Source organism: Ranitomeya imitator, chromosome 3 (genome assembly GCF_032444005.1).
Source record: "Ranitomeya imitator isolate aRanImi1 chromosome 3, aRanImi1.pri, whole genome shotgun sequence".
Classification (NCBI taxonomy): Eukaryota; Metazoa; Chordata; class Amphibia; order Anura; family Dendrobatidae; genus Ranitomeya; species Ranitomeya imitator.
The window spans coordinates 89,110,162-89,137,321 of NC_091284.1; the positions used below are offsets into that span (position 1 = coordinate 89,110,162).

Sequence of the window (27,160 nt, forward strand, 5' to 3'; positions counted from 1 at the left end):
CAGTCCGATTACTGCAGACATAGACAATGGAGAAGATGGAGAAATTAAGCTCACCATCTTCTCCGCACCTGGGATATGATTCTCATATGTGAGGGATCCCAGCACACTAGGATCAGACTTTAAAAGATTTTGAGCCGAGTCTCATTAGCATAATCGGCCCGATTATCTCGCATGAGAGAATTGATGGCCATGTGACCCCAGCCTAAAGCATAGGCTTCATAGCCTAAGCTTTCTATTCAATCCGTATTCACTCTGTGTGGGCGCTCAACAGGAGCTGTACGCTCCTGTCTGCTGAGCTGTTTGCTCCTGTCTGCTGAGCTGTACACTCCTGTCTGCTGAGCTGTACACGCCTGTCTGCTGAGCTGTATGCTCCTGTCTGCTGAGCTGCATGCTCCTTTCTGCTGATCTGTACGCTCCAGTCTTCTGAGCTGTACCCTCCTGTCTGCTGAGCTGTACTCTCCTGTCTGCTGAGCACTACAGTCTTGTCTGCTGATCTGTACGCTCCTGTCTGCTGAGCTTTATGCTCCTGTCTGGTGAGATATACTCTCCTGTCTGCTAAGCTGTACTCTCCTGTCTGCTGAGCTGTACGCTCTTGCTGCTGCGCTGTATCCTCCTGTCTGCTGAGCTGTACGCTCCTGTCTGCTAAGATGTACCATCCTGTCTGCTGATCTGTACGCTCTTGTCTGCTGAGCTGCATGCTCCTTTCTGGTGATCTTTATATTCCAGTCTGCTTAGCTGTATGCTCCTGTCTTCTGAGCTGTACGCTCCTTTCTGCTGAGCTGTACACTCCTTTCTGCTGAGCTGTACCCTCCTGTCTTCTGAGCTGTACTCTCTTGTCTGCTGAGCTGTATGCTCCTGTCTGCTGAGCTGTACTCTCCTGTCTGCTGAACTGTGCTCTCCTGTCTGCTGAGCTGTACAATCGTGTCTGCTGCGCTGTACCCTCCTGTCTGCTGAGCTGTACTCTCCTGTCTGCTGAGCTGTACCCTCCTGTTTGCTGATCTGTAGGCTCTTGTCTGCTGAGCTGCATGCTCCTTTCTGCTGATCTGTATGCTCCAGTCTGCTTAGCTGTATGCTCCTGTCTGCTGAGCTGTACGCTCCTGTCTGCTGAGCTGTACCCTCCTTTCTCCTGATCTGTACCCTCCTGTCTGCTTAGCTGTATGCTCCTGTCTGCTGAGAGGTATTCTCCTGTCTGCTGAGCTGTACTCTCCTGTCTGCTGAGCTGTGCACTCTTGTCTGCTGAGCTGTACCTTCCTGTCTGCTGAGCTGTACACTCCTGTCTCCCGAGCTGTACCCTCCTGTCTACTGATCTGTACGCTCTTGTCTGCTGAGCTGCATGCTCCTTTCTGCTGATCTGTACGCTCCAGTCTGTTTAGCTGTATGCTTCTGTCTGCTGAGCTGTACCCTCCTTTCTCCTGATCTGTACCCTCCTGTCTGCTGAGCTGTACTCTCCTGTCTGCTGATCTGTACGCTCTTGTCTGCTGAGCTGCATGCTCCTTTCTGCTGATCTGTACGCTCCAGTCTGTTTAGCTGTACGCTCCTGTCTGCTGAGCTGTGCCCTCCTGTCTGCTGATCTGTATGCTCCTGTCTGCTGAGCTGTACTCTCCTGTCTGCTGAGCTGTACACTCTTGTCTGCTGAGCTGTACCTCCTGTCTGCTGAGCTGTACTCTCCTGTCTGCTGAGCTGTACGCTCTTGTCTGCTGAGCTGTACCCTCCTGTCTGCTGAGCTGTACCCTCCTGTCTGCTGATCTGTACGCTCCTTTCTGCTGAGCTGTACCCTCCTGTCTGCTGATCTGTACGCTCCTGTCTGCTTAGCTGTATGCTCCTGTCTGCTGAGCTGTACTCACCTGTCTGCTGAGCTGTACGCTCCTGTCTGCTGATCTGTACGCTCCTGTCTGCTCAGCTGTACTCTCCTGTCTGCTGATCTGTACGATCTTGTCTGCTGAGCTGTACTCTCCTGTCTGCTGATTTCTACACTCTTGTCTGATGAGCTGTATGCTCCTTTCTGCTGATCTGTACGCCCCTGCCTTTTGAGCTGAACACTTCTCAAGGGTCTTAGGACCTGGACCCCCACCAATCTGCAAGCAATTCTAGCGCCTGCTAAATATGAAAAATCAGTTAAAAAGTTTAGTTTCTCTTTAAAAACATAAGAAAGGAAAATTACAGTATTTTTCTGACTATACGACACACCGGACTATGAGACGCATCCAGGTGGAAAATAGGGAAAAATATATTTGAAGCAAAAAATGTGGTAAAATATTTAATAACATAAACAACATACTATTATATGTGGTGTTATTATATATAATAGAATGTTATTATGTTGGAAGCTACGGGTAGAAGATGGTGCTGCGAGGACCAGTGTGGTGTCTGTAAAGTACTATATGAAGATGCTGAAGGGTGAGCAAAAGAATGGGGGCACAGGGCTTATATTTAAAGCACCAGTCCATCACTGAAAAATAACACTAGAGTGCTACTTTAAGATCCCATGGGAGAACTATAACTTCCAGCATGTACTGCAGATACTATGGTATGCTGGGAGTTATAGATCACCACAGGAGTGGCAGAGTGCTTTTTTATGTGCTGTAATCACTAACCTTTTAATTAATTCTTTCTTGTGCAGGCTGTGCTCAGTGCAGGTCCTGCAGTCAGCCATGAACGCACAGTGCACTCCCTCTTATTACTTTACCACAGATCATGTAAGGCTTCTTTTACACATAACGTGCTTTTTGCGGCCCGTTATTGCGGGTCTTTTTTGCGGGCCATATTGCCACAATTTTCACAGTCTGCCGCAATAATGGAATGCAAAAAAACTTGGGGATCACCATTTTCCAGGTTCCCAATACTACAGCAAAAGTATTGGGGAAAAAAAACAGTTGTCCACAAAACGTGAAGTTTTTGGGGGGCCATGTCCGTAAGCTGTGAAAAAGATCAAGGAAGCTCGATCTTTTTTCACGACCGTAAATACAGCCCTCACGGCCATACGGTGCATGGCGCACCGTGGAATTATGGCGGCCCATTTTTGCAGCCCCAGAGACCCTATTGGGGCCGCAAAAACACAGCAAGTGTAAAAGAAACTTTAGAGGAAGCTGCACTGTTTGTATTGAGCTGTCTGCAGGACCTGTGATGACATCACGAAGAGGCAGGGCTTTGTGCAGTCATGTCATGCTCCAGCCTGCACTCTTCCTGACCTCAGCTCAGGTCCTCCACAGAGCATTTAGCAATGCATCAGTGCTGTCAGGTATGCGGCAATCTCTCCTCTGGCCCCCTGTTCCTGCCCCCTCTTCCACCGGACACATAGATCTCCCCAGCTTCTGCAGAAATCTGGCGCTGGGGAAACCATGTGTGTCCGCTGTTTAAGTGAAGGAATATTCATTTGCTGCTCCCAGCTCAGCACTGACAGGTGGGCGGGGAAGCGGCTAATGAATATTCACTTCACTTTAAGTATCGGGACCATGTGGTTTCCCCAGCACTGGAATCCTGCAGTGGAGACATTTTCCTGCCTCCTGCTATCCCACTCTGCTGCTGCCCCCTCCCCACATGCTACATTCCGACCATAAGACGCCCCCACACTTTCCTCCCAAATATAGAGGAAAAAAAAGTGTGTCTTATGGTATATGTTACAATGTTAATATGCCATGACTTGTTCATTAACCATAAAAAGTCTTGGCTAAATTGCTTAGACTTAAGATTTTTCCTCCACAAGGGCAAATGTTAAAATAAACTGACCCATGTGGTATACTACATTTATCAGCCCATGAGTGCAAATGCTCCTTCTGTTCTGGCTCATTATCTTTGATAGTGATATACTATAGTTGTCCTTATGACAAAACTTCTTTAAGTCACACGAATATCTTATGACGGGGGGGGGGGGGGGGAACATGTTTTTTTTGCAAAGGGCCATTTGGATATTTAAACCATCCTTCAAGGGTGGTAAAAACTGTGCTCTAACTCCGGCCATAAAGTAAGTCTTGACGCTGGCACTTGTGTCAGGATGTAATCTTAGTAGTGAATGCTGAGGGCGTGTGTTCACAAAGCAAGAAGAAATTAAATGACAGGTGGCAATCAAAACACAATTTCTGGCCCAATGTCTGTAGTCCCCAGGATTCTGCCAGGGGGCCAGTTGGAAGTATTATGGCCAACAGGTTTGAGGTTCCCAATCCCTGTCTTAGGACATCAAATATTTAATGATAAATCATAGAATGTTAGAGTTGGAATGGACCTGCAGGGTCATCGTTAACCCAATGTCTGTCCAGCCTCTGTTTGGAGAATTCCATTGGAGGAGAACTCACCACCTCTCATGGCAGCCTGTTCCACTCATTGGTCCCCCTTACTGTGAAACCAGACTGTTACATTTCCTTACAGTTAATAGCCAAAGAAACATCAATAAAGAAAAGTTTCTACTTAATTTAAAAAAAATCTAAATTAAATGCCATAAAATGAAACAGGTTTAATTTGGGATTCTTTTAATAAGAGAATTTTATAAAAAAAAATTAAGACCATAGAACCACATACTATTAGCTTTAGCGAAAAACTTAAATTATTACTCAAACCAATATAACTAGATTGAATGTTATAAATGAACAAGCAAATGAATCATGAATTCCATTGTGTTCAATTTTAAATGCACATTTTCAGCATTTGCTTCTAACAGCCACCCCTCAGACGAAGAACAAGGTGGAGTGTGGATTCTTTCTGGATGTTGTAGTCACAGAGTGTGCGGCCATCTTCAAGCTGTTTTCCAGCAAATATCAATCTCTGCTGATCTGGTGGGATACCCTCTTTATCCTGGATCTTGGCTTTCACATTCTCAATGGTGTCACTGGGCTCTACTTCAAGGGTGATGGTCTTGCCAGTCAGGGTCTTCACAAATATCTGCATGCCACCTCTGAGACGGAGCACGAGGTGGAGAGTGGATTCTTTCTGGATGTTGTAGTCACAAAGGGTGCGGCCATCTTCAAGCTGCTTGCCAGCAAAGATCAACCTCTGCTGATCAGGTGGGATACCTTCTTTGTCTTGGATCTTGGCTTTCACATTGTCAATTGTGTCACTGGGCTCTACCTCAAGGGTAATCGTCTTGCCAGTCAGGGTTTTGACAAATATTTGCATACCCCCTCTCAGACGGAGCACAAGGTGAAGGGTGGATTCTTTCTGAATGTTGTAGTCACAAAGGGTGCGGCCATCTTCAAGCTGTTTTCCAGCAAAGATCAATCTCTGCTGATCAGGTGGAATACCTTCTTTGTCTTGAATCTTGGCTTTCACATTGTCAATAGTGTCACTGGGCTCCACCTCAAGGGTGATGGTCTTGCCAGTCAGGGTCTTCACAAATATCTGCATGCCACCTCTGAGACGGAGCACGAGGTGGAGAGTGGATTCTTTCTGGATGTTGTAGTCACAAAGGGTGCGGCCATCTTCAAGCTGCTTGCCAGCAAAGATCAACCTCTGCTGATCAGGTGGGATACCTTCTTTGTCTTGGATCTTGGCTTTCACATTGTCAATTGTGTCACTGGGCTCTACCTCAAGGGTAATCGTCTTGCCAGTCAGGGTTTTGACAAATATTTGCATACCCCCTCTCAGACGGAGCACAAGGTGAAGGGTGGATTCTTTCTGAATGTTGTAGTCACAAAGGGTGCGGCCATCTTCAAGCTGTTTTCCAGCAAAGATCAATCTCTGCTGATCAGGTGGAATACCTTCTTTGTCTTGAATCTTGGCTTTCACATTGTCAATAGTGTCACTGGGCTCCACCTCAAGGGTGATGGTCTTGCCAGTCAGGGTCTTCACAAATATCTGCATGCCACCTCTGAGACGGAGCACGAGGTGGAGAGTGGATTCTTTCTGGATGTTGTAGTCACAAAGGGTGCGGCCATCTTCAAGCTGCTTGCCAGCAAAGATCAACCTCTGCTGATCAGGTGGGATACCTTCTTTGTCTTGGATCTTGGCTTTCACATTGTCAATTGTGTCACTGGGCTCTACCTCAAGGGTAATCGTCTTGCCAGTCAGGGTTTTGACAAATATTTGCATACCCCCTCTCAGACGGAGCACAAGGTGAAGGGTGGATTCTTTCTGAATGTTGTAGTCACAAAGGGTGCGGCCATCTTCAAGCTGTTTTCCAGCAAAGATCAATCTCTGCTGATCAGGTGGAATACCTTCTTTGTCTTGAATCTTGGCTTTCACATTGTCAATAGTGTCACTGGGCTCCACCTCAAGGGTGATGGTCTTGCCAGTCAGGGTCTTCACAAATATCTGCATGCCACCTCTGAGACGGAGCACAAGGTGGAGAGTGGATTCTTTCTGGATGTTGTAGTCACAAAGGGTGCGGCCATCTTCAAGCTGCTTGCCAGCAAAGATCAACCTCTGCTGATCAGGTGGGATGCCTTCTTTGTCTTGAATCTTGGCTTTCACATTGTCAATTGTGTCACTGGGCTCCACCTCAAGGGTGATGGTCTTGCCTGTTAAGGTTTTAACAAAGATCTGCATACCGCCTCGTAGACGAAGAACCAAATGAAGAGTAGATTCCTTCTGGATGTTGTAGTCACAGAGAGTGCGACCATCCTCCAGCTGTTTTCCAGCAAAGATCAGCCTCTGCTGATCAGGTGGAATACCTTCTTTATCTTGAATCTTGGCTTTCACATTGTCAATTGTGTCACTGGGCTCCACCTCAAGGGTGATGGTCTTGCCAGTCAAGGTTTTAACGAAGATCTGCATTCTTAACTGGAAAAGACAATGAGTAATGATTGATTAAATATGTAAATATTCATATAAAAAAAATTCATACTTTAAAAAGTCAGAAGAATCTGATAGTGGTATATTGATAACATTTACATCTTGGTTTTGCTTCAACAACATAATTATTGATCTGTATATGGTATAACAGATTCAGATCTTTGCTTAAAGGGAAAAAGTCACTAGGCCAATAAAGTCCTATCTGATGGCAGCGTAAAATAGATCCAGGTCAGAGTTGTTTTTTTCATTAAATCCCTGTTTATCTTGTGCAAGTGTTCATGTTGCACATTTGCTGTAGTTTGACAGCTATCTACTCATGCACAGTATAGAGAAGCTCTCAATCAGTAGCAGGTTGGCAGGAGGAGTTCCAGCTTATGCATATTACAGGTTGTCCAGGACTCATATATTGATATGATGACAGATGAAGCCTCCAGTTACTGGGCAGTGTGGTCTGTCTTTGGTCCATTACTTATGGCTTGTGTTGGGTACTGGTGCTGAAGCACTGCTGTATGGTTTTAGGAGCTCTCGCTGAGGGGTCATTCTTAAATCAAGGATTTTTTTATTATGCTTATCGTGTCATCTAGTTTGATAATCATGTTTTGAGTTTCTATATTATATATCCAATTATAATGTATATGTGTTTTCATTGCACCTCTACCATTTGATTCTCATAGCATACATTGTAGTGATTACATTTAACCATTGTGGGATTTACCATTTAACACACTACCCCTTGTTTCTGGGTTTTATGGGGTGTTTTTAACTTTTTTTATTTAAGTACTGTAGTTGTGTATATATTTGTTTGCAATTAATAAAAATTGGATATGTTTACATATTTTGATTGTTTGGTATGTACTTTGGTTTTAGGAGTATTTGAATGGTATATCTTATATATTGATGACCTATCCATGAAATAGGTCATCAACGTGAGATTGGTGGGGGCACAAAACCAGATGTGAGCAATGTACAGAGCTGAACACTACCCCTGTGTATATTGTTTAGCGGCCCCTGCAATGTTCCTCAGTATATGTCCTATTCACTTAAGAATTGGAAAGTCCATCAAGATATAAGTCCCGGACATCCATCTTAAGGACTTAGTAGAGATATGGACACAGCACTCTCTTTCAGAGGAACACGAAATCCTAAAAACCAAGGAACTCACTTGGAAACTATATAGCGCAACAAGTAGTAGACATCGTCCAAACAGGTGATGTTCCAGACAAGACTTGGATTATTCAGCCATATACAGAAGGCAATGTTTCGACCTATGACGGTACAATAGTTGGAACAACACCTGTTTGGACACTGTCTATTGCTTTTTGAACCCCTTTTAGTACTTGTTAGAGGTGCACATAATGAAGGGGACTCCAGCACTGCAGAATTTAACCAGGGATTTAATGCAAATGACTTAAAGAAGTTGTCCACTACTTTTACACTGATGCCCTATTCTTAGGATAGGGCATCAATGTCTGGTTGGCTGGGGACTTTCACTCGGCACCCCTGCCGATCAGCTGTTATCGGTGCCGCAGCATGAGAACGCTGGCCGGGAGTGCTTGCTTGCACAGCTTGGTCATCTACTCATAGTGGTCGGTGCTTGTTACTGCACATCCACTTCCTATTGATTTGAATAGGAGACAAATGAGTAGTACCCCGTGGCGCCCACTACAAGTAGATGGCCAGCTCCGTAAGTAAGTACTTCTGGCCGGCGGCCACTGGCACCATTAACAGCTGATCGGTGGGGGTGCCAAGTACCAGACCCTGGCTGATCAGACATTGATGGCCTATCCTAAGAATAGGGCATCAATTTCAAAGTAGTAGACAACCACCTTAAAGAAACAAAGTAACTAACGCAACACTAGCACATAGGAGAGAATAGATCGGTTAATAGGTTCCCTTTAAATTCAGAAGACACATTTATTTGCACAGTGCCAATTTAGCGCCTTATTTCATGATAAACCAGCAAAGTGGTGAACTGAATTTACAAACGTGTCTTTGAGGCGTTGCTCTATAAACACAATATCCCCCAAAATCTTATGATAATACGTAGATTAGTACATAATACAACAGTACAATTAGTAATAGTGAATGTTACATACCTTCCTTCTCTTCTAGGAATGACAGGGAAGGTGTGATTCTGCCGAAATCTAAGCGCTGGGAGTGCAGTGATGGAGGACAAGCCGGTATATATACTGCTGAGTGACATCAATGAGAAAACTAACCAGTTCCTCCGGTCTAAAATATTCAATAGTCACTGCTCAATCAAGAATTCTTCATCACTCTAAGGTTAAATATCTTAATAATCAGTTCCCAAAAAAGGGCATCGCCTTGTAATTAAATCTGTGTCTCCGTGTGTCATCATGAAATTGAAGCAGGACGAGAATGTCTAGCTCGTGATCTCCTAAAGTGTGTGCTATGACTTGTAGTTATGTACAGACAATATGGTGAAAGTACACATTTTTATTAGTGGCGCTAAATATGTGTAAATGTAAAGATACAGTATATTAAAGGGTTACGTTTATTAAAGGAACAGGCTAAAATGATGAACTGCATGACAGATATATTTTACACCTCCTTGGCCCAGCTCTTGGCACAAGCTGTAAACCTTAAACAGGTCGTACAAGATTTTATTTGTGAATAGTGCTCAAAGTATTTTAAAATTATATTTGTCTGAAAATTTGCAAACAAGGTGCATGTCCTATTTTTCTACCCATCTATGTGGACTCTCTCTGGCTCCACTTTCCCTCGTCCCTCTTTCTATATCCTCCTAGCCTTTATCAAGTTTTTGCCTATTTTGATGCTAAGCTGACTCTTTGAACTTGCTCCTTATGGTCACAATGTGAGTTTACTAAGCAGATGATTTGGCTTCCCCGGACGCACAAAGACTTCATAGGAGTAAAATTGTAAATTTAGCTTTGTTTTAGGTGTGGTGCTGAGTAAAAGAGGATTTATGTACATAGATATAAATATGTAATAATTATACTCCTCAATGTGCTGTGACCTGTTCTGCTGCTCATCCATGAGATGTTAGAGTCTCGGAAGCAAAGAGTGAAAGAAGACGTTCTCAACAACCATGATAACACAAAATAGATATTTATCATCAGGGCACATAATTATCTATAATTAACTCATAATCTTAAGAGCTGGACCATTTTTCGTTTTTGCGCTTTTATTTTTCCTCCCTTTATTCCAAGAGCATAACCTTTTTATTTTTCATCTTCATAGCCATTATAAGTGCTTGGTTTTTGCTGGAGAACTTGTAGTTTTGGATGACACCAATTGGTTTTACCATATAATGTATTGAGAAATGGGTGAAAATTCCAATAGAAATAATTTGGTGAAAAAAATGTAATTCTGCTTGTGTTTTGGGGGGTTTCATTTTTATGGCAGTAAAATTGATGTGGCAACATGATTCTCTAGGTTGTTTCAATTACGGCAATACCAATACTGATTTTGTTTTTTAGTGCTTAAAGGGAACCTGTCACCAGGTTTGGCCGATATAAGATACAGCCACCGCCTTTCAGGGCTTATCTACAGCATTCTAGAATGCTGTAGATAAGCCCCCGATCTGGCCTGCAAGATAAGAAAAATAAGTTTTATTATACTCACCTGGGGGTGGTCTGGTCCGATGGGTGTCAGAGGTCTAGGTCCGATGCCTCCCATCTTCTTGCGATGCCGCCCTCCTGCATGTGTCATGGCTCCATGGCATTGCGCTCCTGCACAGGCATACTTATCTGCCCTGTTGAGGGCAGACCAAGGTACTGCAGCGCGAAGGCACTGGGAAAGGTCAGAGAGGACCTGCAACACCCATCAGACCAGTCCGCCCCCCTGGGTGAGTATAATAAAACTTATTTTTCTCATCTTTCAGGTCGGATTGGGAGCTTATCTACAGAATTATAGAGTACTTATACCGGCCAAACCTGGTGACAGATTCATTTTAAACAGCAATTATTTGTTCACTTGTACTATATATGAAGTGCAGGATTTGGATGTGATTCATAGGAGCATCAAGAACTAGACTGCTAGGTGCCATAGCAAGCCATTGGCACCCCTCAATCGCATTTCGGGATGGGCGATGGGCTCCAAACTAACATTCAAGAAGGATCATGCCACCTAAATGTTGCTGTCAGAGATTGAAACAGGATTTAAGTTGTTACAGAGAAGCTATTATCAGAAAATGACTCATTGTTTAAATCAGATTTCTGTGCTAAATTAATTAATTAATTAATTATGTTTTAATTAAAAAAAAAGAGAAATGTTGTGATTTTCACACTGGCCACTTATTTTTCTAGACTCATATTTCCTATGTTTTCAGGAAGAGTTTTTAGCCAGGTTCCTTATCATCAGAATCAGGATTACAATGACAAGTAACACTGTCTGATGATTACTACGCTCATCTATTTCTAGCAGCACCATAGAGAATGAATGAATCAGTAGTCGGGTATCTGCCTCATTTTAAATGGGGCTAAAGGGGATAAAAGTGACCTGTCTGCCAAACTAGGCGAGTCCACCGATTTATCCTGTGGGTAGGTGATAACTTATTTTGATTGGATAACCCCTATAAAGAGTTGTAAGTAAAAAAGTATTTTTATATTTTTTTTTATTCAGTTCCAACTAGTGAAAGTGTCAAAGTTTTTAGGACATGTTCCAAACTTTTTTTAAAGAAGCAATTATAAAATTATTCAATAGGGATGAGAGAATCGATTCACAGGACCCTGGTCCAATGACAAGGTCTGATAGGATTTTATATATGCAGAAGGAGGAAGGCGGAGCTAGAAAGCTCCTCCCTCCTATCTGCATAGAATCTCATCAATATCAGGAGTGTCATCTCCTATCTAAGTAATGTAAGAATCTGTCGTCACTGAATACAGATTTTATCCGTGAATTAAGAATTTTGAGAATGAATAATCCGTTCGGGAGAGAAAGAAGCAGATTTCCCTGATGAGATATATTACAAAGCTCATAATCACAAGTACTACTGATTTTTTAAATAAAAATTAAAATGACGGTTACTCTCTAAATTCAAAATGATTAAATCTTTTCTCCCCTGAGATTAGTTGGTGGACAGTTGAGAGTTTGTCATAAACACACACTGATTGACGATCAGTTCCACCGAAATCGGTTTAGCCTACTTTGTGTATGGGGATTTAGAGAAATATTCACTCATCATGACATTAGAAAAAATCCAAGATGTGCATATTTTTTTTACAAGTTTTTATTTATCATTTTTTTCTAAATCAGATATCTCTAAGCTCACAGAAAAATATATACTTTCTAATGTTATGTTTTTTTCTATTTCATTCTAGTTTTAGGTCATACGTTTGAATTCACAAGTATGGAGTCCATTTAGACCTGCTGGTTTCCTCCAATACTCCAAAACGACTTACTAAATGAAAGACCGACATTAGTGTTTATAGGCCAAGATTGGTTTATTGACATCCATACATCAGACATGTAATTCTGGGTTCCTGGATCGAGAGTTACTCACAGTAATAACATCTTGTCTGGGCAGTAGACCAGCGCTGTTCATGATGACTGTCTTCCGAAAAGCCTCTTAACCTATTCACCGGTTCTAAATTGTTTATGTAGATCTTGGTATTGCTCATGCCAGTGCATTCTGTTCTCATTCAGGTGTGGCACAGTTTTGACTCTGGGTGTATAAGATTATATGAGGATATGACCTACTATATAATTATACTGTATTTACGGTACTATCTATGCTTGATAACCGGTTCTACAGATCCTACAAGTCAACAATAAGCAGAACGTCCAGTCTGTGGGTGGAAATGGTTCCCAGGTACAGTATATTGAGGGTAACTAGCACTGGGAGGATACGTTGTGCCAATATTAATGCAAGAAGTTCTAGCAGAAAGTGTGGTTCTAGAAACATGTGGTTCTAGAACTCATTTTTCCATTTGACAAGTGCAGTAAGAATTGAATGGAATTGACATGAGATCGGGTTATGTAATTAACCTACAGCCAAACATGAAGAGGTTTTAAGATAGTAAAAAATAAGACTTTTACAACATAGTTAAGTCTCAAGTAAGATTCCTGTAGCATTGTGTCGTCCCTTTCCTATATTTATTTAATCAAAGTCTACGTTCAAACAACCGTGTTTTCGATCTGAGTGCTGTCCATTGAAAAACACTGACCTTACATCAGCAGAACTAAGACCAGTGTCATTGATTAGGGATGTTCAGATGACCGTTTTCACATGCACTGAATAGGGTGGAAAAAAATTGCGGCATGCATGCGGCATGCCGTCCATATATCAGATGAGACAAGCACGTTCTAAGCTGTGGGATCTGAATAGAATCCGAGTTTTTCTGATACATTGCAATTCTTAACATAGGAAAATGCTGCTGTATGAAAACCAATGTCACGCGGATGGCATAGAGATGACAATGCAGGTGAAAAATTGTTTGTTTTTTCTGGTTCAAGCTCTGACGACTTTTAAACACTTCTAAGAACTTAGCCCAACACTGTCAGCAATTATTGGGAACAGACCTATTTGACAAAGTGAATGGTGACAACTGTCCATCAATTCAAGCTTAGGGTTTCTTGGGTAGTTTTGGACAGAATGTCAAAATATCACGCTCAAAATGGCATCTAATGGTTGTCAGTGGGGTTACATTGCGACACATGACATTATAAAATAGTGACATTGCAGACACAAAAAAATCCAAACCTGCTGGGCATTTGTTGCAGTTCAGATACAACTTTTTTTTAGCATAGACCTTAATATTAGGGAAAAGTCAGGTGGACAAGTATCACAAAGCAATGCTCGGACTGGCCACAGCTAATCTGCATACAAATACATGCTGTCACGCTCATGCTTGGGTCAGGAGAGCTGCTGGACAGTCCAAGCATTGTGTTGTGATCCTCGTCCGAGTTATACAGCCGTCTGACTCCTTCCTAAAGGTACTGTCACACATAACGATTTCTTTAACGATATCGTTGCTTTTTGTGACGTAGCAACGATATCGTTAACGAAATCGTTATGTGTGACAGCGACCAACGATCAGGCCCCTGCTGGGAGATCGTTGGTCGCTGGGAATGATCAGGACCTTTTTTTGGTCGCTGATCACCCGCTGTCATCGCTGAATCGGCGTGTGTGACGCCGATCCAACGATGTGTTCACTGGTAACCAGGGTAAATATCGGGTTACTAAGCGCAGGGCTGCGCTTAGTAACCCGATATTTACCCTGGTTACCATTGTAAAAGTTAAAAAAAAACAGTACATACTCACATTCCGGTATCTGTCACGTCCCCCGCCTTCAGCTTCCCGCACTGACTGTGAGCGCCGGCCGTAAAGCACAGCGGTGATGTCACCGCTGTGCTCTGCTTTACGGCCGGCTGGCGCTGACACAGTCAGTGCGGGAAGCTGACGCCGGGGGACGTGACAGATACCGGAATGTGAGTATGTAGTGGTTTTTTTTTTACATTTACAATGGTAACCAGGGTAAACATCGGGTTACTAAGCGCGGCTCTGCGCTTAGTAACCCGATGTTTACCCTGGTTACATGGGGGACTTCGGCATCGTTGGTCGCTGGAGAGCTGTCTGTGTGACAGCTCTCCAGCGACCACACAATGACTTACCAACGATCACGGCCAGGTCGTATCGCTGGTCGTGATCGTTAGTAAATCATTAAGTGTAACGGTACCTTAAGTCACATATGACTCTTAAAATGTGGCTCTTCAAAATCCCACAAAATAGCAGACAAATCACTCCTCTAAAATAGTTGCCTAATAGTAAGTTGCATACAGTATCACACATGCATTTTTTGGTCCGTGACTCTCACCATTTGCTGCAATCAGTGAGGAAAGGAGGAGAATGTGATAAGGAGGAGCTGTAAGGTCGCTGCTGATCCATCAAATCCAAGGTACAGAATCAATTGGGATAAGGAAATTAAAAAAAATGCTAATAGGATCTTCCAAGGTTAAGATATTGATGACCTATCCTTTGGTCAGTTATAATTATCAGATTGGTGAAGGTCCAGCACCCGGAATCCCTACGTGTCAACTTCAGAGTTACCCCTCCCTAATGATATATGAGTGCAGGAGAGGTTAAACGATCGGTGTTTCCTCTTCCCTGTACTAAAGATAGCGTAATGCGCTGGGACGCACTGAGTAGTGGGCGGCATGTGAGTAATGCCCGCCCACCGGATGTGACGTTACGGCAGTGTGTGCCGACGTCCAGATATCCGGAACACAACTTGCGTTCCCCTTGTTTCCAGGGTGCATATTTTTTGTCTACACCGGAAGTGAGTCTGTCGGCGTCCGGAAATGGGAGACGATAAGACGCCGGGCAGATACATATAAAAGGGGCGGGAGATAGACCGCTACAGCGTTATGCTCATATGTATAGGTAACACAATCCCCTGAAGATTATTATTTATATGAAACGCGTTGGGAGGCACCTCACAGGATAATGGACCCAGAATGAATGATGCGGCTACAAGTCGAATAACCGATGTGATGGGCCATTCAAACTCAGCACTGCACCGGGTCTCTAGATGGTGACCAGCAGAAGGCAGATGAGTATCACTGGTTTACCTACGCATGTGACCCTATGTATATTTGGCCAGTAATGCCTCTAGTTTAAGGACTTTGTTATGTTTATAGGATCACTGCGGATGCTTTGAGCAATCTCGATTATACCGCCTGGTATGGGTTTTGTTTACACTGCAGCAGCAGGTACCTTTAGGCTTGAAGTAGATACATAGCCTGTTGGGACAATACCCTGCCATATTAATATGGCTCTGGTCTAGAGCAGTGAGATCTAGAGGTTACGGATTCACAGTTTATGACCGAGTTATGTTCAAGATACTAGTGGATTTACCCCTATACTATATTCTATCTTGGTGTGCGGTTACACGCTTATGCGTTTTTATATGTGTCTTTATGTGGTTCGTATGCACTCTGCACTTTTGTTAGCACTATATGTCTGCACTTTTTTAATTGGTAAAGAATAAAAGTTATATTTTAGTTATATATAGGAACCCGCTTTTTCAGTAAAGGCTGAACAGCCATTTAAATTACATATATCGGTAAGGCTACTTTCACATATCAGGTTTTTGCCGCCAGGCACAATCCGGCGAATTTTAAAAAAAAACTGATCCCTTTTTTTTTACGCCGGATCCGTTTTTTCTCATAGACTTGTATTAGCGCCGGATGGCCACACATTTCAGCTGTTTTTTGCCGGATCCATCAAAAATTGTCGATTTGGCGGCCAGAGACAACGCACAGAGGAACGTTTTTTGTGTCCGTCGAAAAAACGGCCAGCTTTTGCTATAATGGAAGCCTATGGCGCCGGATTCGTCAAATGAGTGAATCAGCGGGCCGATTCCATTTTTTCACACTGAGCATGCCCCGTAGCTGCATATTCCCATTCTGGAATCTCTCTCTTTCTCTCCCCGGACCAGTTAGTGCCAGGAAATCAGCTAGTCGGATCCGGCAAAAAAAACTGATCAGTTGCATCAGTTTTTCACAATTTGCAATGGATCCATTTATTTCAAAAGTCGCCAGATTCAGCCACACGGCGAAAACCTGATGTGTGAAAGTAGCCTAACAATGTAACACATACATACAGTAGAAGAGCAGAGCTGTGTTTACATAGTTAAAAACCGGGAAAGCACATATTTTTAGTATGAGGATTGAATATTTTCTTCTTTTAGTAATCTTGCAATCCTGCTTGGCTTTAGTAATGCCCTGATTCGTGCACGGGGCTGCCAAAACTGTTTACACAGTCTTGTAGTAAACTATAATTGTAGTACATAGACATAAAGTTGTAAAACATATAATTGATTTTATCTTTCACTTTCACCAAATAATATTATACCTGCAGTATAAGTGAAGACTAATGTGACAACTGCTATGATCATATATTGAGATACGAAACAAGGGAAAAAACTTTTTGCTGTGGAATTTACATATAATACTAGCCTTGCTATTATGCACTGTGTATAGTTTGTCACATACCAAAAAGCAGACTGTATTATGGACATTCGGTGAAATAGACAGAGAAAATAAAGGAAGAGATCCAACCATAAGACCCAAATATGTCAAAATTTGTGAAAAATAATCATACTTTATTAATGATCAGGTGACAACAAAAATGGATAACAAACCAATAACCATAAAACAAGGGGCGAACACCCAGGAAAACATTAGTAATCATGCAGTAGCACTTTATATTATTTTTCTGACTATATATGCGATAATGCAAGACTGTGCCATTGCACTAGCACTTTAAAATTCTTTTTCAGCTATATATATAACTAGCTGAAGCGCCCAGCGTTGCCCGTGCATAGTAAGTAACTGTGGTTCGTTATAACAACTTATAATGATTATATTGCACAAAAAAACATTTCACATCATATATTCAACACTACAGATTTGCAACACAAATTAACTAAACGATTACCTAAGTATTGATAGTATTTTATTTTCAACTCATTCAAGAGCCTTTTGATAAACAACATTTTTGGTTTTTCCTTCTCGGTGAAAAGATGAACAGATTTTGGCAGTTCCAACTCTTGAACAGGCCACGTAAAGTTGACCATGAGAAAAGCATGGAGATTGCAAATCGCTCCCTACTACTTTCAAGGACTATCCCTGAGCCTTGTTAATGGACATTGCAAATGCGAGTCGAAGAGGAAACTGGAGGCGTTTAAAATCAAAAGGCAAATCAGATGGAATGAGTGGAATTGTTGGAATGAAAAGGTCCTCTTCCTTGGTACATCCTGTGTATCTAATCCAATCCTGTGTGATACCATCTGCTGAGCTGTGTATCTAATTCTGTCCTGTGTGATACTGTCTGCTGAGATGGGTACCTAATCCTATCCTGTGTGATACTGTATTCTGAGCTGTGTACCTAATCCTTTCCTGTGTGTTCCTGTCTGCAGAGCTGTGTATCTAATCCTATACTGTGTGATACTGTCTGCTGAGCAGTGTATCTAATCCTATCCTGTGTGATACTGTTTGCTGAGCTGTGTATCTAATACTATCCTGTGCGATACTGTCTGCTGAGCCATGTATCTAATCCTATCCTGTGTGATACTGTCTGCTGAGCTGTGTATCTAATCCTATCCTATGTGATACTGTCTGCTGAGCCGTGTATCTAATCCTATCCTGTGTGATACTGTTTTCTGAGCTGTGTATCTAATCCTATCCTGTGTGATACTGTTTGCTGAGCCGTGTATCTAATCCTATCCTATGTGATACTGTCTGCTGAGCGTGTATCTAATCCTATACTGTGTGATACTGTTTGCTGAGCCGTGTATCTAATCCTATCCTGTGCAATACTGTCTGCTGAGCCGTGTATCTAATCCTATCCTGTGCGATACTGTCTGCTGAGCTGTGTATCTAATCCTATCCTGTGCGATACTATGTGCTGAGCTGTGTATCTAATCCTATCCTGTGTGTTACTGTCTGCTGAGCTGTGTAACTAATCCTATTCTGTGTGATACTGACTGCTGAACCGTGTATCTAATCCTCTCCTGTGTGTTATTGTCTGCTGAGCCATGTATCTAATCCTATCCTGTGTAATACTGACTGCTGAACCGTGTATCTAATCCTCTCCTGTGTGATACTGTCTTCTGAGCCGTGTATCTAATCCTATCCTGTGTGTTATTGTCTGCTGAGCCGTGTATCTAATCCTATCCTTTATGATACTGTCTGCTGAGCCATGTATCTAATCCTCTCCTGTGTGATACTGTCTGCTGAGCCATGTATCTAATCCTATCCTGTGTGATACTGTCTGCTGAGCCGTGTATCTAATCCTATCCTGTGTGATACTGACTGCTGAACCGTGTATCTAATCCTATCCTGTGTGATACTGTCTGCTGAGCTGTGTATCTAATCCTATCCTGTGTGATACTGTCTGCTGAGCCGTGTATCTAATCCTATACTGTGTGTTACTGTCCGCTAACCTGTGTATTTAATATTATCCTGTGTGATACTGTCTGCTGAGCTGTGTATCTAATCCTATCCTTTGTGAAACAGTCTGCTGAGCCATGTATCTAATCCTATCTTGTGTGATACTGGGCTCCCCTGCAGTCTGTGTCGGTACGGTAATAAATTATGTTATTTCTAGCTTTACAGAAGGACGATAATACCATAGGAATGAGAAGAAGAATAGGCCTCAAGGAACTGTCTACAAGGAAAACTGTTGCAAAAGCTGCGCAGTGATTGGTTGCTATGCGGAGTGGGCGTGGCCCATACACACACACATACACTCATTTTTATATATATATAGATATCAGCATAATTATGCACTAGCACTTTATACTATCTTCTGACCTACATATGGGATATTAACTGTGCAATGCCTTGGTTATGGTATGTACCTAATAGCTCTATATGACTAACTTAATCCCTCTGGACATTTGTCAAAATTTTCCTGGGTGTGCACCTTTAGTTTTCATGGTTATTGGTATGTTATCCTATTCGCTGTCACCTGATCATTAATAAAGTATGAATATTTTTCACAAATTTTGACATATTTTGATTTTATGGTCGGATCTCTTCCTCTGTTTTCTATGACCATACATTGTTTTGAGGGGGAACAGCAGTAGGCTGTAAAATTGACTCAACCTCTTGGGTTATTAACGGACTGTCCCGATCAGGGCACTTTGACGACGGTGGGATGGCTTTTATGCTATTTTTCATCAAAAACAGTATTACTAAGAACCCTGAGTTATTTAAATGCACTTTTGCTTTTTACTTACTTAGTTACAGCAGGGTATTTGCTCATTTTGTTTCTTGCGGGTTTTGTGCGCTTTATGGCCAATGTGAACATGCGTTTATGAGATGCATGTATACCAACTTAATCCAAGCTCAATTTTTGTGTTTTTTTTCTTTGTATTTTTGGATTTTGTGCAAGCCGGGGTGTGGCCTCCCTTTTCTGAGCTGGAAATTACATTTTAAAAGCTTCTCCAGACTGGTGTCCACTGGTTTGTACTCTCTCCTTTTGTCTGCCCTTATTCACACACTGAGGTCAACTCTGACACAGGGTAAAGTTTTTTAATATTAGACAGCGTAGGACAGTCCCGATCAGGGCACCTTGTCGATGGTGGGATGGCTTTTATGCCATTTTTGATCAAAAACAGTATTAGTAAGAACCCTGAGTTATGTAAATGCACTTGCTTTTTACTGATTTAGATACAGCAGGGTTTTTTGCTTATTTTGCTTGTTGTAGCTTTTGTGCGCATTATGGCCAATGTGAACATGCGTTTATGTGCTTCATGTATACCAACTTAATCCAAGCTCAATTTTTGTGTTTTTCTTGGGTTATTAAGTATAAAGGATTTTTTAATAATAGCAAATAGTTTAATACTCTGGAATATATGTTCTATCTCATGTCCCATTAGCCTAAATCTCACTAAGTGCCTTCTAGTAATAATATAGTGGGTATGTCTTCTTTCCTGTAGAACCTTCTGGTCGTCTTTGATTTTGTCATTCCACTTCATTCTGGTCAAAATTTTTGTATTTTCTTTTGAAGAAACCACACTGTAACAAGGACAGGAAGGTATTAATTGCAATATAATCATTGTACAGTCATTTGGAACACTGTTAAATGCCTGGAAGATGATTGTATAATGTATATTGAAAATCATACTAGGTGATAATCTACATTTTATTAATGCAGAGTTGTGTTACTTCTACAATAATAGTATGCAAATTATCAGCTATTATAGTTTTGAATATACACTAATCAGTCATCTTCCATTTATTTTATTTTATTGTGTTAAAATAGCTTGTTGATTATTTTTGGGGGGCACTATTTTTTTCTGCTTTAATAAACATCTTTCATCAGGTTTAGCATGATAAACTGACCACATAATTGAATAGTGACTGCAGAGTTGAGTAAAATGTAGTTTTTATTTTTTAATTTTTCCTCTCCGTTATAGAAATTTTGGCTGGTAATGTTTAGGGTATAATTTATGCTAAATCCTAGGGGCAATACCAGAGATTTTTCACTGGGGGTGTGTACATCTTCCACTGAATAAGGTTGACCAATCACAGGCAGACAACAACAGATAGGGGGAAAATAGCATGCCCCTATAACAGGTTAGAGCAGGCTGTCTCGAGTATGAGACATGTAATGATAGACATTCTACTCTCCTCACTGATCTAACTTCAGGGTTGTGTTTGATTACCAAGTCACAGGAGTAGAGCAAAGCAGAGAATATTATTATTTATTATTATAGCGCCATTTATTCCATGGCGCTTTACATGTGAGGAGGGGTATACATAATAAAAACAAGTACAGTAATCTTAATCAATACAAGTCACGACTGGTACAGGAGGAGGGAGCACCCTGCTCGCGAGGGCTCACAATCTACAAGGATCACAAATACCTTCAGCTTTCACCTCAAGGGAGTAAGTGGGGGGAGAGAAACTGAGATGACAGCATTTTCAGAGGAGAGCCGCAGTTGCCGACGTGATCATAATGAGACAAAGCTCAGCTTTGCTGTATCCCCCTCCCACCCACTGAGTGTCGGGAGAGCCGTTTGTAATCACACTCAGGTCTGCAGTGAGACCAGTGAGGAGATCAGACTGTCCGTCATTACATATCTTCCACTGCACTTAGAAACCTGCTTTAAGTTTTTGTGAGGGCATGTCCTTTCTTTCCTCTGTAGGTTGCTTCCTGCTTATGATTGGTCAACCTTATGGAGGGAATAAGTACACACCCTCATAAAGAAAACTCTGGCAACACCCCCTTGCATTTAACATAACATAAAATATAACCTAAACTTTACAGGCTAATATCTGCACAATTGAGCGGTGAAATAAAAAAATAAATACTGCACTGGGAATTGAGCGCTGCTAAATATGATGTGTCTGATCATACCTGGCAGGACACGTGCATGATGATTTCTACTGATTGACCATTTTTTCTCACAGTATGTACAAACACATTGTCATTAGCGCTGTTCAACCCCTGATGGCGAAATAAGCAGCAGTGGACATCCCCTTCAAGCACTCTACAACCCCTCCACTCTTGAGCGTCCAGCCACAAGTAGTCACTCATGAGTAAAGGGGAGGGATTGTGGCGCACTTACTGATGTAAGCTGAGGGCAGTACAACTTTATGGAATGCCCAACGATGTTTCCAAGCTACAACCTTACAAAACATACGTTTAAACACCTTTGCTAGTCTCCTATCTAGCACTATCAGCAATTCTGCAGGGTCAAAACTGCCAAAGCATTAATGCTAAAATGGATCTGTCTCCAGATTTTACTATGTAAACTTTTTACACTATTAAATAAATGACTTAGTCCTGATGTGGCCTGTGTACTTATGTTGAAAATTCATGTAAGAATGGCTGTATAATCCTGGCTGTATAATTCTGAAATGTTTTTTGAGTCCAACTATATAAAGAAATAGATCATAAGTCCAAGTGTTTTTAGTCTCTGCCCACCCAGCCTGACTGACAGCTGCAGCTGGTACTGAGCAGTATGAGAACTTAGCAGGGAGGCCACTTAGGGAATTTAGTTAAACGTTCATTAAGAATTATACAGCCACTCAGAAATGGATTTGCATACTAAATACACCATCCTTATCAGGCATAAGAGATTGCGATATATACAGTTTATATTGTAAAATTTGGTGACAGATCCAACTTAAACTCCTCATCTCACTAAATTTATACATAGAAATAAATATAGAAAATCTTTGAGTTCCAATAGATCAGCAATTTCTCCTCTCCCTTCTCGCAATCCACTTTTCAGTGGCTTTGTCTGAGTTTCTATATGAAGCCGTGAAAAATGGGATTCGGGCAGAACTTCCATTGGGCCATCGACTTTAATTACGAAGACATAGTCACTTTGTGCTTTACATGACCTCTATTTCAACAGTGTCTCAACCACTTTAAACTTTTTGTTTTTAATATTTTTTAACTTTCTATTAACCTTTTCTTTTTTTCCAATTAAGCAGATTTAACATGCGACCAGTGTAATGCTAACAGGTAGCCCATTAGGCTCTGTGAACCACTTGGGTGCCGTGGGTTGGTCCTAAATCCCTTGCTGTGAGGGGCAAGCTCTCCCTTCTCCAAAGAAATTGCATTATTAGCAAATTTGCACGAGTCATTGCAATATAATAGAAAATTAATAGAGTTAATGACTGGATCTTCCTTCTAATGTGGTAAGACAGAATCCAATTTTAATTTGTGTTATAGGCCCTCTATAAACTCTGATAATCTCTGCTCATTATCATACGGTCATGAAATTCTTAGTTTTTTCATTTTCTAATCTACAAAACAAACAAATGCACTAAATACATTTCAGAGAATAAAACATTTTAGTCATTTATTTTCTGTAACTTACCTTTACGAGAATTATAACAATAATCAAAAGAAGCAAAACTCCCCCAACAGAGCTACCAATGATGACGGGCAGAATGTTGATCACTTGGTTTTTAATAATTGTAACTGATAACTGGAAAACAATAGTAGAAAAAAAGGGATAAAACGACAAGTATTTCTACGTAGTAAGACTTGATTTAGTGTGATTAAATTATTCAGCTATTAGGGAAATAGTTTACACACAAAGGTTGTTAAAATTAAAAGAAACTGCAAAAATGGCTTCACAACGCATTAATCATATTGAATAAAATAACAAACCAAAGTGGTTGGATTAAGTTCTGGGCAAAACCTTTGAAACAGTGTCCAAACAATACTACTATACATTAAACAATAGTACTACAATATCTAAAAAACAGCTAAATAATAAATAATTGAAGGAAATAGAGATAAGCTAACCCGTGAAAGTTCGGGTTCGCCTGGTTCGACAAACATGCAGTAAAAAGTTTGGTTTGGGTCCGAACTTGACCCCAGACCCAAACCCAATAGAAGTTAATGGGGACCTGACCTTCGGTGCTATAAAATTGCTGTAAAATGGTCATAGTCAGGGCTAGAGGGATGCAAACGGAAGCTAAATGGGGGCAAAAGCAGGACAATTGCCCTGCAAACAAATATGGATAGTAAACTTATTTAAAGTAACACAGCATAAAAAAAAGAAAAAAGAATAATCTTGAACCAGGAGGCGCAGGCCCAGTGGAGGAGGTAGACGTGGCGGTGTAAGGGGAAGAGGCAGAAGAGGAGGTATTCAACACTGTTTTTGTGGATTTTTTTTTTGTTTTTGTTAGGGAACTGATTTAAAAGAACATAGAACAAAAAAATAAAATAACAATCTAGAACCAGGAGGCGGAGGTCCAAGAGGAGGTTGAGGTGTAGGCAGAAGAGGCATAAGAGGAAGAGAGAGAGAGATTCGGTCGCTGGAAACGTTCATTCACACATCCGTTCCATGCGTTTATTGCCGGAAAAGTCCCTTCAGGCTTTTTTGCCGGACACAAAAAACGTTGCAGTGAACGTTTTTTTGTGTCCGGCAAAAAAGCCTGAAGGGACGGATCCGGCACAAAACGGATGAAACGCATGTCCTTCAGGCACAATCCGGCGCTAATACAACTCTATGGGAAAAAAACGGATCCGGCGTAAGAAAAAAACGGATCCGGATTGTGCCCGAAACTGCCGGATTGTGCCTGAAAGAAAAAATCTGATGTGTGAAAGTAGCCTCACACTGGTTTTGTGTTTTTTGCTTCTTTTCTTTTTGTGGGGGTACTCTGAAAACAGGCAGTATAATAATCTGCTGGCCACTGTCTTTCTGTATACAGGCCGAGGAATACGCTGCACTTTTTTCGTGTTGAAAACAATGAGGAGAGCATCAAACAGGGGACTTGGCCGTGTTGCTGCTGGTGGTGGTGTAGCTGCTGCAGGGAGAGGGAGGACATGGTCTATCTGTGCTTGTTGCTAGGGCTGTGGAGTCGGAGTTGTGGAGTCGAAGTCGGTGTCCATTTTGGTGGAGTCGGTATAAAATGGACCAACTCAGACTCCTAAAATATATAATAAATTGGGTACAAGAGTTCAGTGCAGGATGTGCTGTAAATTTTTTCATAAGAATTTGGGAAGTTATGAAATGTATAAATATCTGTTCTGTTCCTGATCTAAAGATCTCGACTTTTAGTTGAGATGAATCTTTGTTGCACTTTATGTATATGCTCAGTAGTGAGGTAGTGCTGTGGAGTCGGAGTCATGAAGTCAGGAGTCAGTGAAATTGAGGAGTCGGAGGTTTTGCTTATCGACTCCACAGCCTTGGCTGCTACGTGCCCAAATGACACACGTTCCTCTGGTGTATACAGGAGTTCTGTGTATGTGGTACCCCAGAAATTTGGATGCCACAGTGGTATTGCCTGCCTCCCAGGGAGGGTGATGCCATGCCTGTGCAGCGCCCCAGGGTCCTAGTCATCACAGTGGTATTGCTACATTTGGAGGCAAGGATAACTGCATCCAGGTATCACAAACATGCAACACACATTCACACTCCAGGCCACCAGGGGGAGCTTCTGCTCCTATTTATCTTTATATATAACTGGTAGTCTGAAGTTTTGCAAAAATTTCGAAAATTTCACAATTTTCCAACTTGAGATATGTCACACAAAATACTTAATAAGTAACATTTCCCACATTTCTACTTTACATCACCACAATTTTGGAACCAAAATTTTTTTGTTAGGGAGTTATAAGGGTTAAAAGTTGACCAGCAATTTCTCATTTTTACAACACCATTTGTTTTTTAGAGACCACATCACATTTGAAGTCACTTTGAGGGGTCTATATGATAGAAAATACCCTAGTGTGACACCATTCTAAAAACTGCACATCTGAAGGTACTCAAAACCACATTCAAGAAGTTTATTAACCCTTCAGGTGTTTCACAGGAATTTTTGGAATGTTTAAAAAAAATGAACATTTTACTTTTTTTCACAAAAATTTTTCGCTTTAGATCCAATTTGTTTTATTTTACCAAGGGTAACAGGAGAAATTGGACCCCAAAAGTTGTCCTGAGTACGCTGATACCCCATATGTGGGGGTAAACCACTGTTTGGGCGCATGGCAGGGCTCGGAACGGAAGGAGCGCCATTTGACTTTTCAATGCAAAATTGACTGGAATTGAGATGGGATGACATGTCACATTTGGAGAGCCGCTGATGTGCCTAAACATTGAAACCCCCCACAAGTGACACCATTTTGGAAAGTAGACCCCCTAAGGAACTTAACTAGATGTGTGGTGAGCACTTTGACCCACCAAGTGCTTCACAGAAGGTTATAATGTAGAGCCGTAAAAATAAAAAATCATATTTTTTCACAAAAAATGATTTTTCGCCCCCAATTTTTTATTTTCCCAAGGGTAACAAAAGAAATTGGACCTCAAAAGTTGTTGTAAAATTTGTCCTGAGTACGCTGATATCCCATATGTGGGGGTAAACCACTGTTTGGGCGCATGGCAGAGCTTGGAAGGGAAGGAGCGCCGTTTGACTTTTCAATGCAAAATTGACTGGAATTGAGATGGGACACCATGTCGTGTTTGGAGAGCCCCCGATATGCCTAAACATTGAAATCCCCCACAAGTGACACCATTTTGGAAGGAAGACCCCCTATGGATTTTATCTAGATGTTTTGTGAAAACTTTGAACCTCCAAGTGTTTCACTAAAGTTTATAATGCAGAGCCATGAATATAAAAATTATTTTTTTTTCCACAAAAAATATTTTTTAGCCCCCAGTTTATGATACCCCATATGTGGGGGAAACCACTGTTTGGGCGCATGGCAGAGCTCGGAAGGGAAGGAGCGCCGTTTGGAATGCAGACTTAGATGGATTGGTCTGCAGGTGTCACGTTGCATTTGCAGAGCCCCTGATGTACCTAAACAGTAGAAACCCCCCACATGTGACCCCATATTGGAAACTAGACCCCCCAAGAAACTTATCTAGATGTGTTGTGAGAACTTTGCACCCCCAAGTGTTTCACTACAGTTTATAATGCAGAGCCATGAAAATAATTAAAAAAAAATTTCCACACAAATTATTTTTTAGCCCCCAGTTTTGTATTTTCCTAGGGGTAACAGGAGAAATTGGACCCCAAAAGTTGTTGTCCAATTTTTCCCGCGTACGCTGATACCCCATATGTGGGGGGGACCACCGTTTGGGTGCATGGCAGAGCTCGGAAGGGAAGGAGCACCGTTTGGAATGCAGACTTAGATGGATTGGTCTACAGGCGTCACTTTGCATTTGCAGAGCCCCTGATGTACCTAAACAGTAGAAACCCTGTTGTGAATTCTGTGGCTGAGTTCACTTCTGTGGTCACAAGTGGTATTGCAGTCTCTGGGCTTCCTCCCTCAGGTGTTTTGGTGAGCTCGTTGGCTGCCTTGCTATTTAGCTCCACCTGAGTCTGTCTTCCTTGCTCCTTGTCAATGTTCCAGTGTTGGATCTGAGCTACTGCATCTTTCCTTGGGCCTGCTGCTCTGCTAGATAAGTGCTTCTAGTTTGTTTTCTGTTTTTTCTGTCCAGCTTGCTATTAACTTTTGCTGGAAGCTCTGAGAAGC

The 27,160-nt window shown here is 41.7% G+C and overlaps 2 protein-coding genes across 2 annotated transcripts in view; both read right to left on the reverse strand.

The window, feature by feature from the left end:
* Positions 1-4,446: 4,446 nt before the first annotated feature.
* On the reverse strand, positions 4,447-8,946 carry UBC (ubiquitin C). The gene is made up of 2 exons (XM_069761101.1): positions 8,817-8,946; positions 4,447-6,708 (listed from the first exon to the last, which is right to left on the reverse strand). The coding sequence occupies exon 2, from the start codon at positions 6,700-6,702 to the stop codon at positions 4,645-4,647; it is 2,058 nt and encodes a 685-aa protein (XP_069617202.1). The 5' UTR covers positions 6,703-6,708; positions 8,817-8,946; the 3' UTR covers positions 4,447-4,644.
* A 10,783-nt stretch (positions 8,947-19,729) lies between these two features.
* The window catches only part of ITGAE (integrin subunit alpha E), a 135,461-nt gene continuing 128,030 nt past the window's right edge, over positions 19,730-27,160 (reverse strand). Inside the window, exons 31-32 of the mRNA XM_069761094.1 lie at positions 23,049-23,159; positions 19,730-20,229 (exon numbers count right to left, since the gene is read on the reverse strand). Of these exons, the coding sequence (XP_069617195.1) occupies positions 20,176-20,229; positions 23,049-23,159 (165 nt within the window). The 3' untranslated portion in view covers positions 19,730-20,175. The remainder of the gene's footprint in view (positions 20,230-23,048; positions 23,160-27,160) is intronic.

What these genes read in the sequence shown, in the direction of transcription:
- UBC (XM_069761101.1), bottom strand. Translation starts at nt 6,702, where the DNA reads ATGCAGATCTTCGTTAAAACCTTGACTGGCAAGACCATCACCCTTGAG.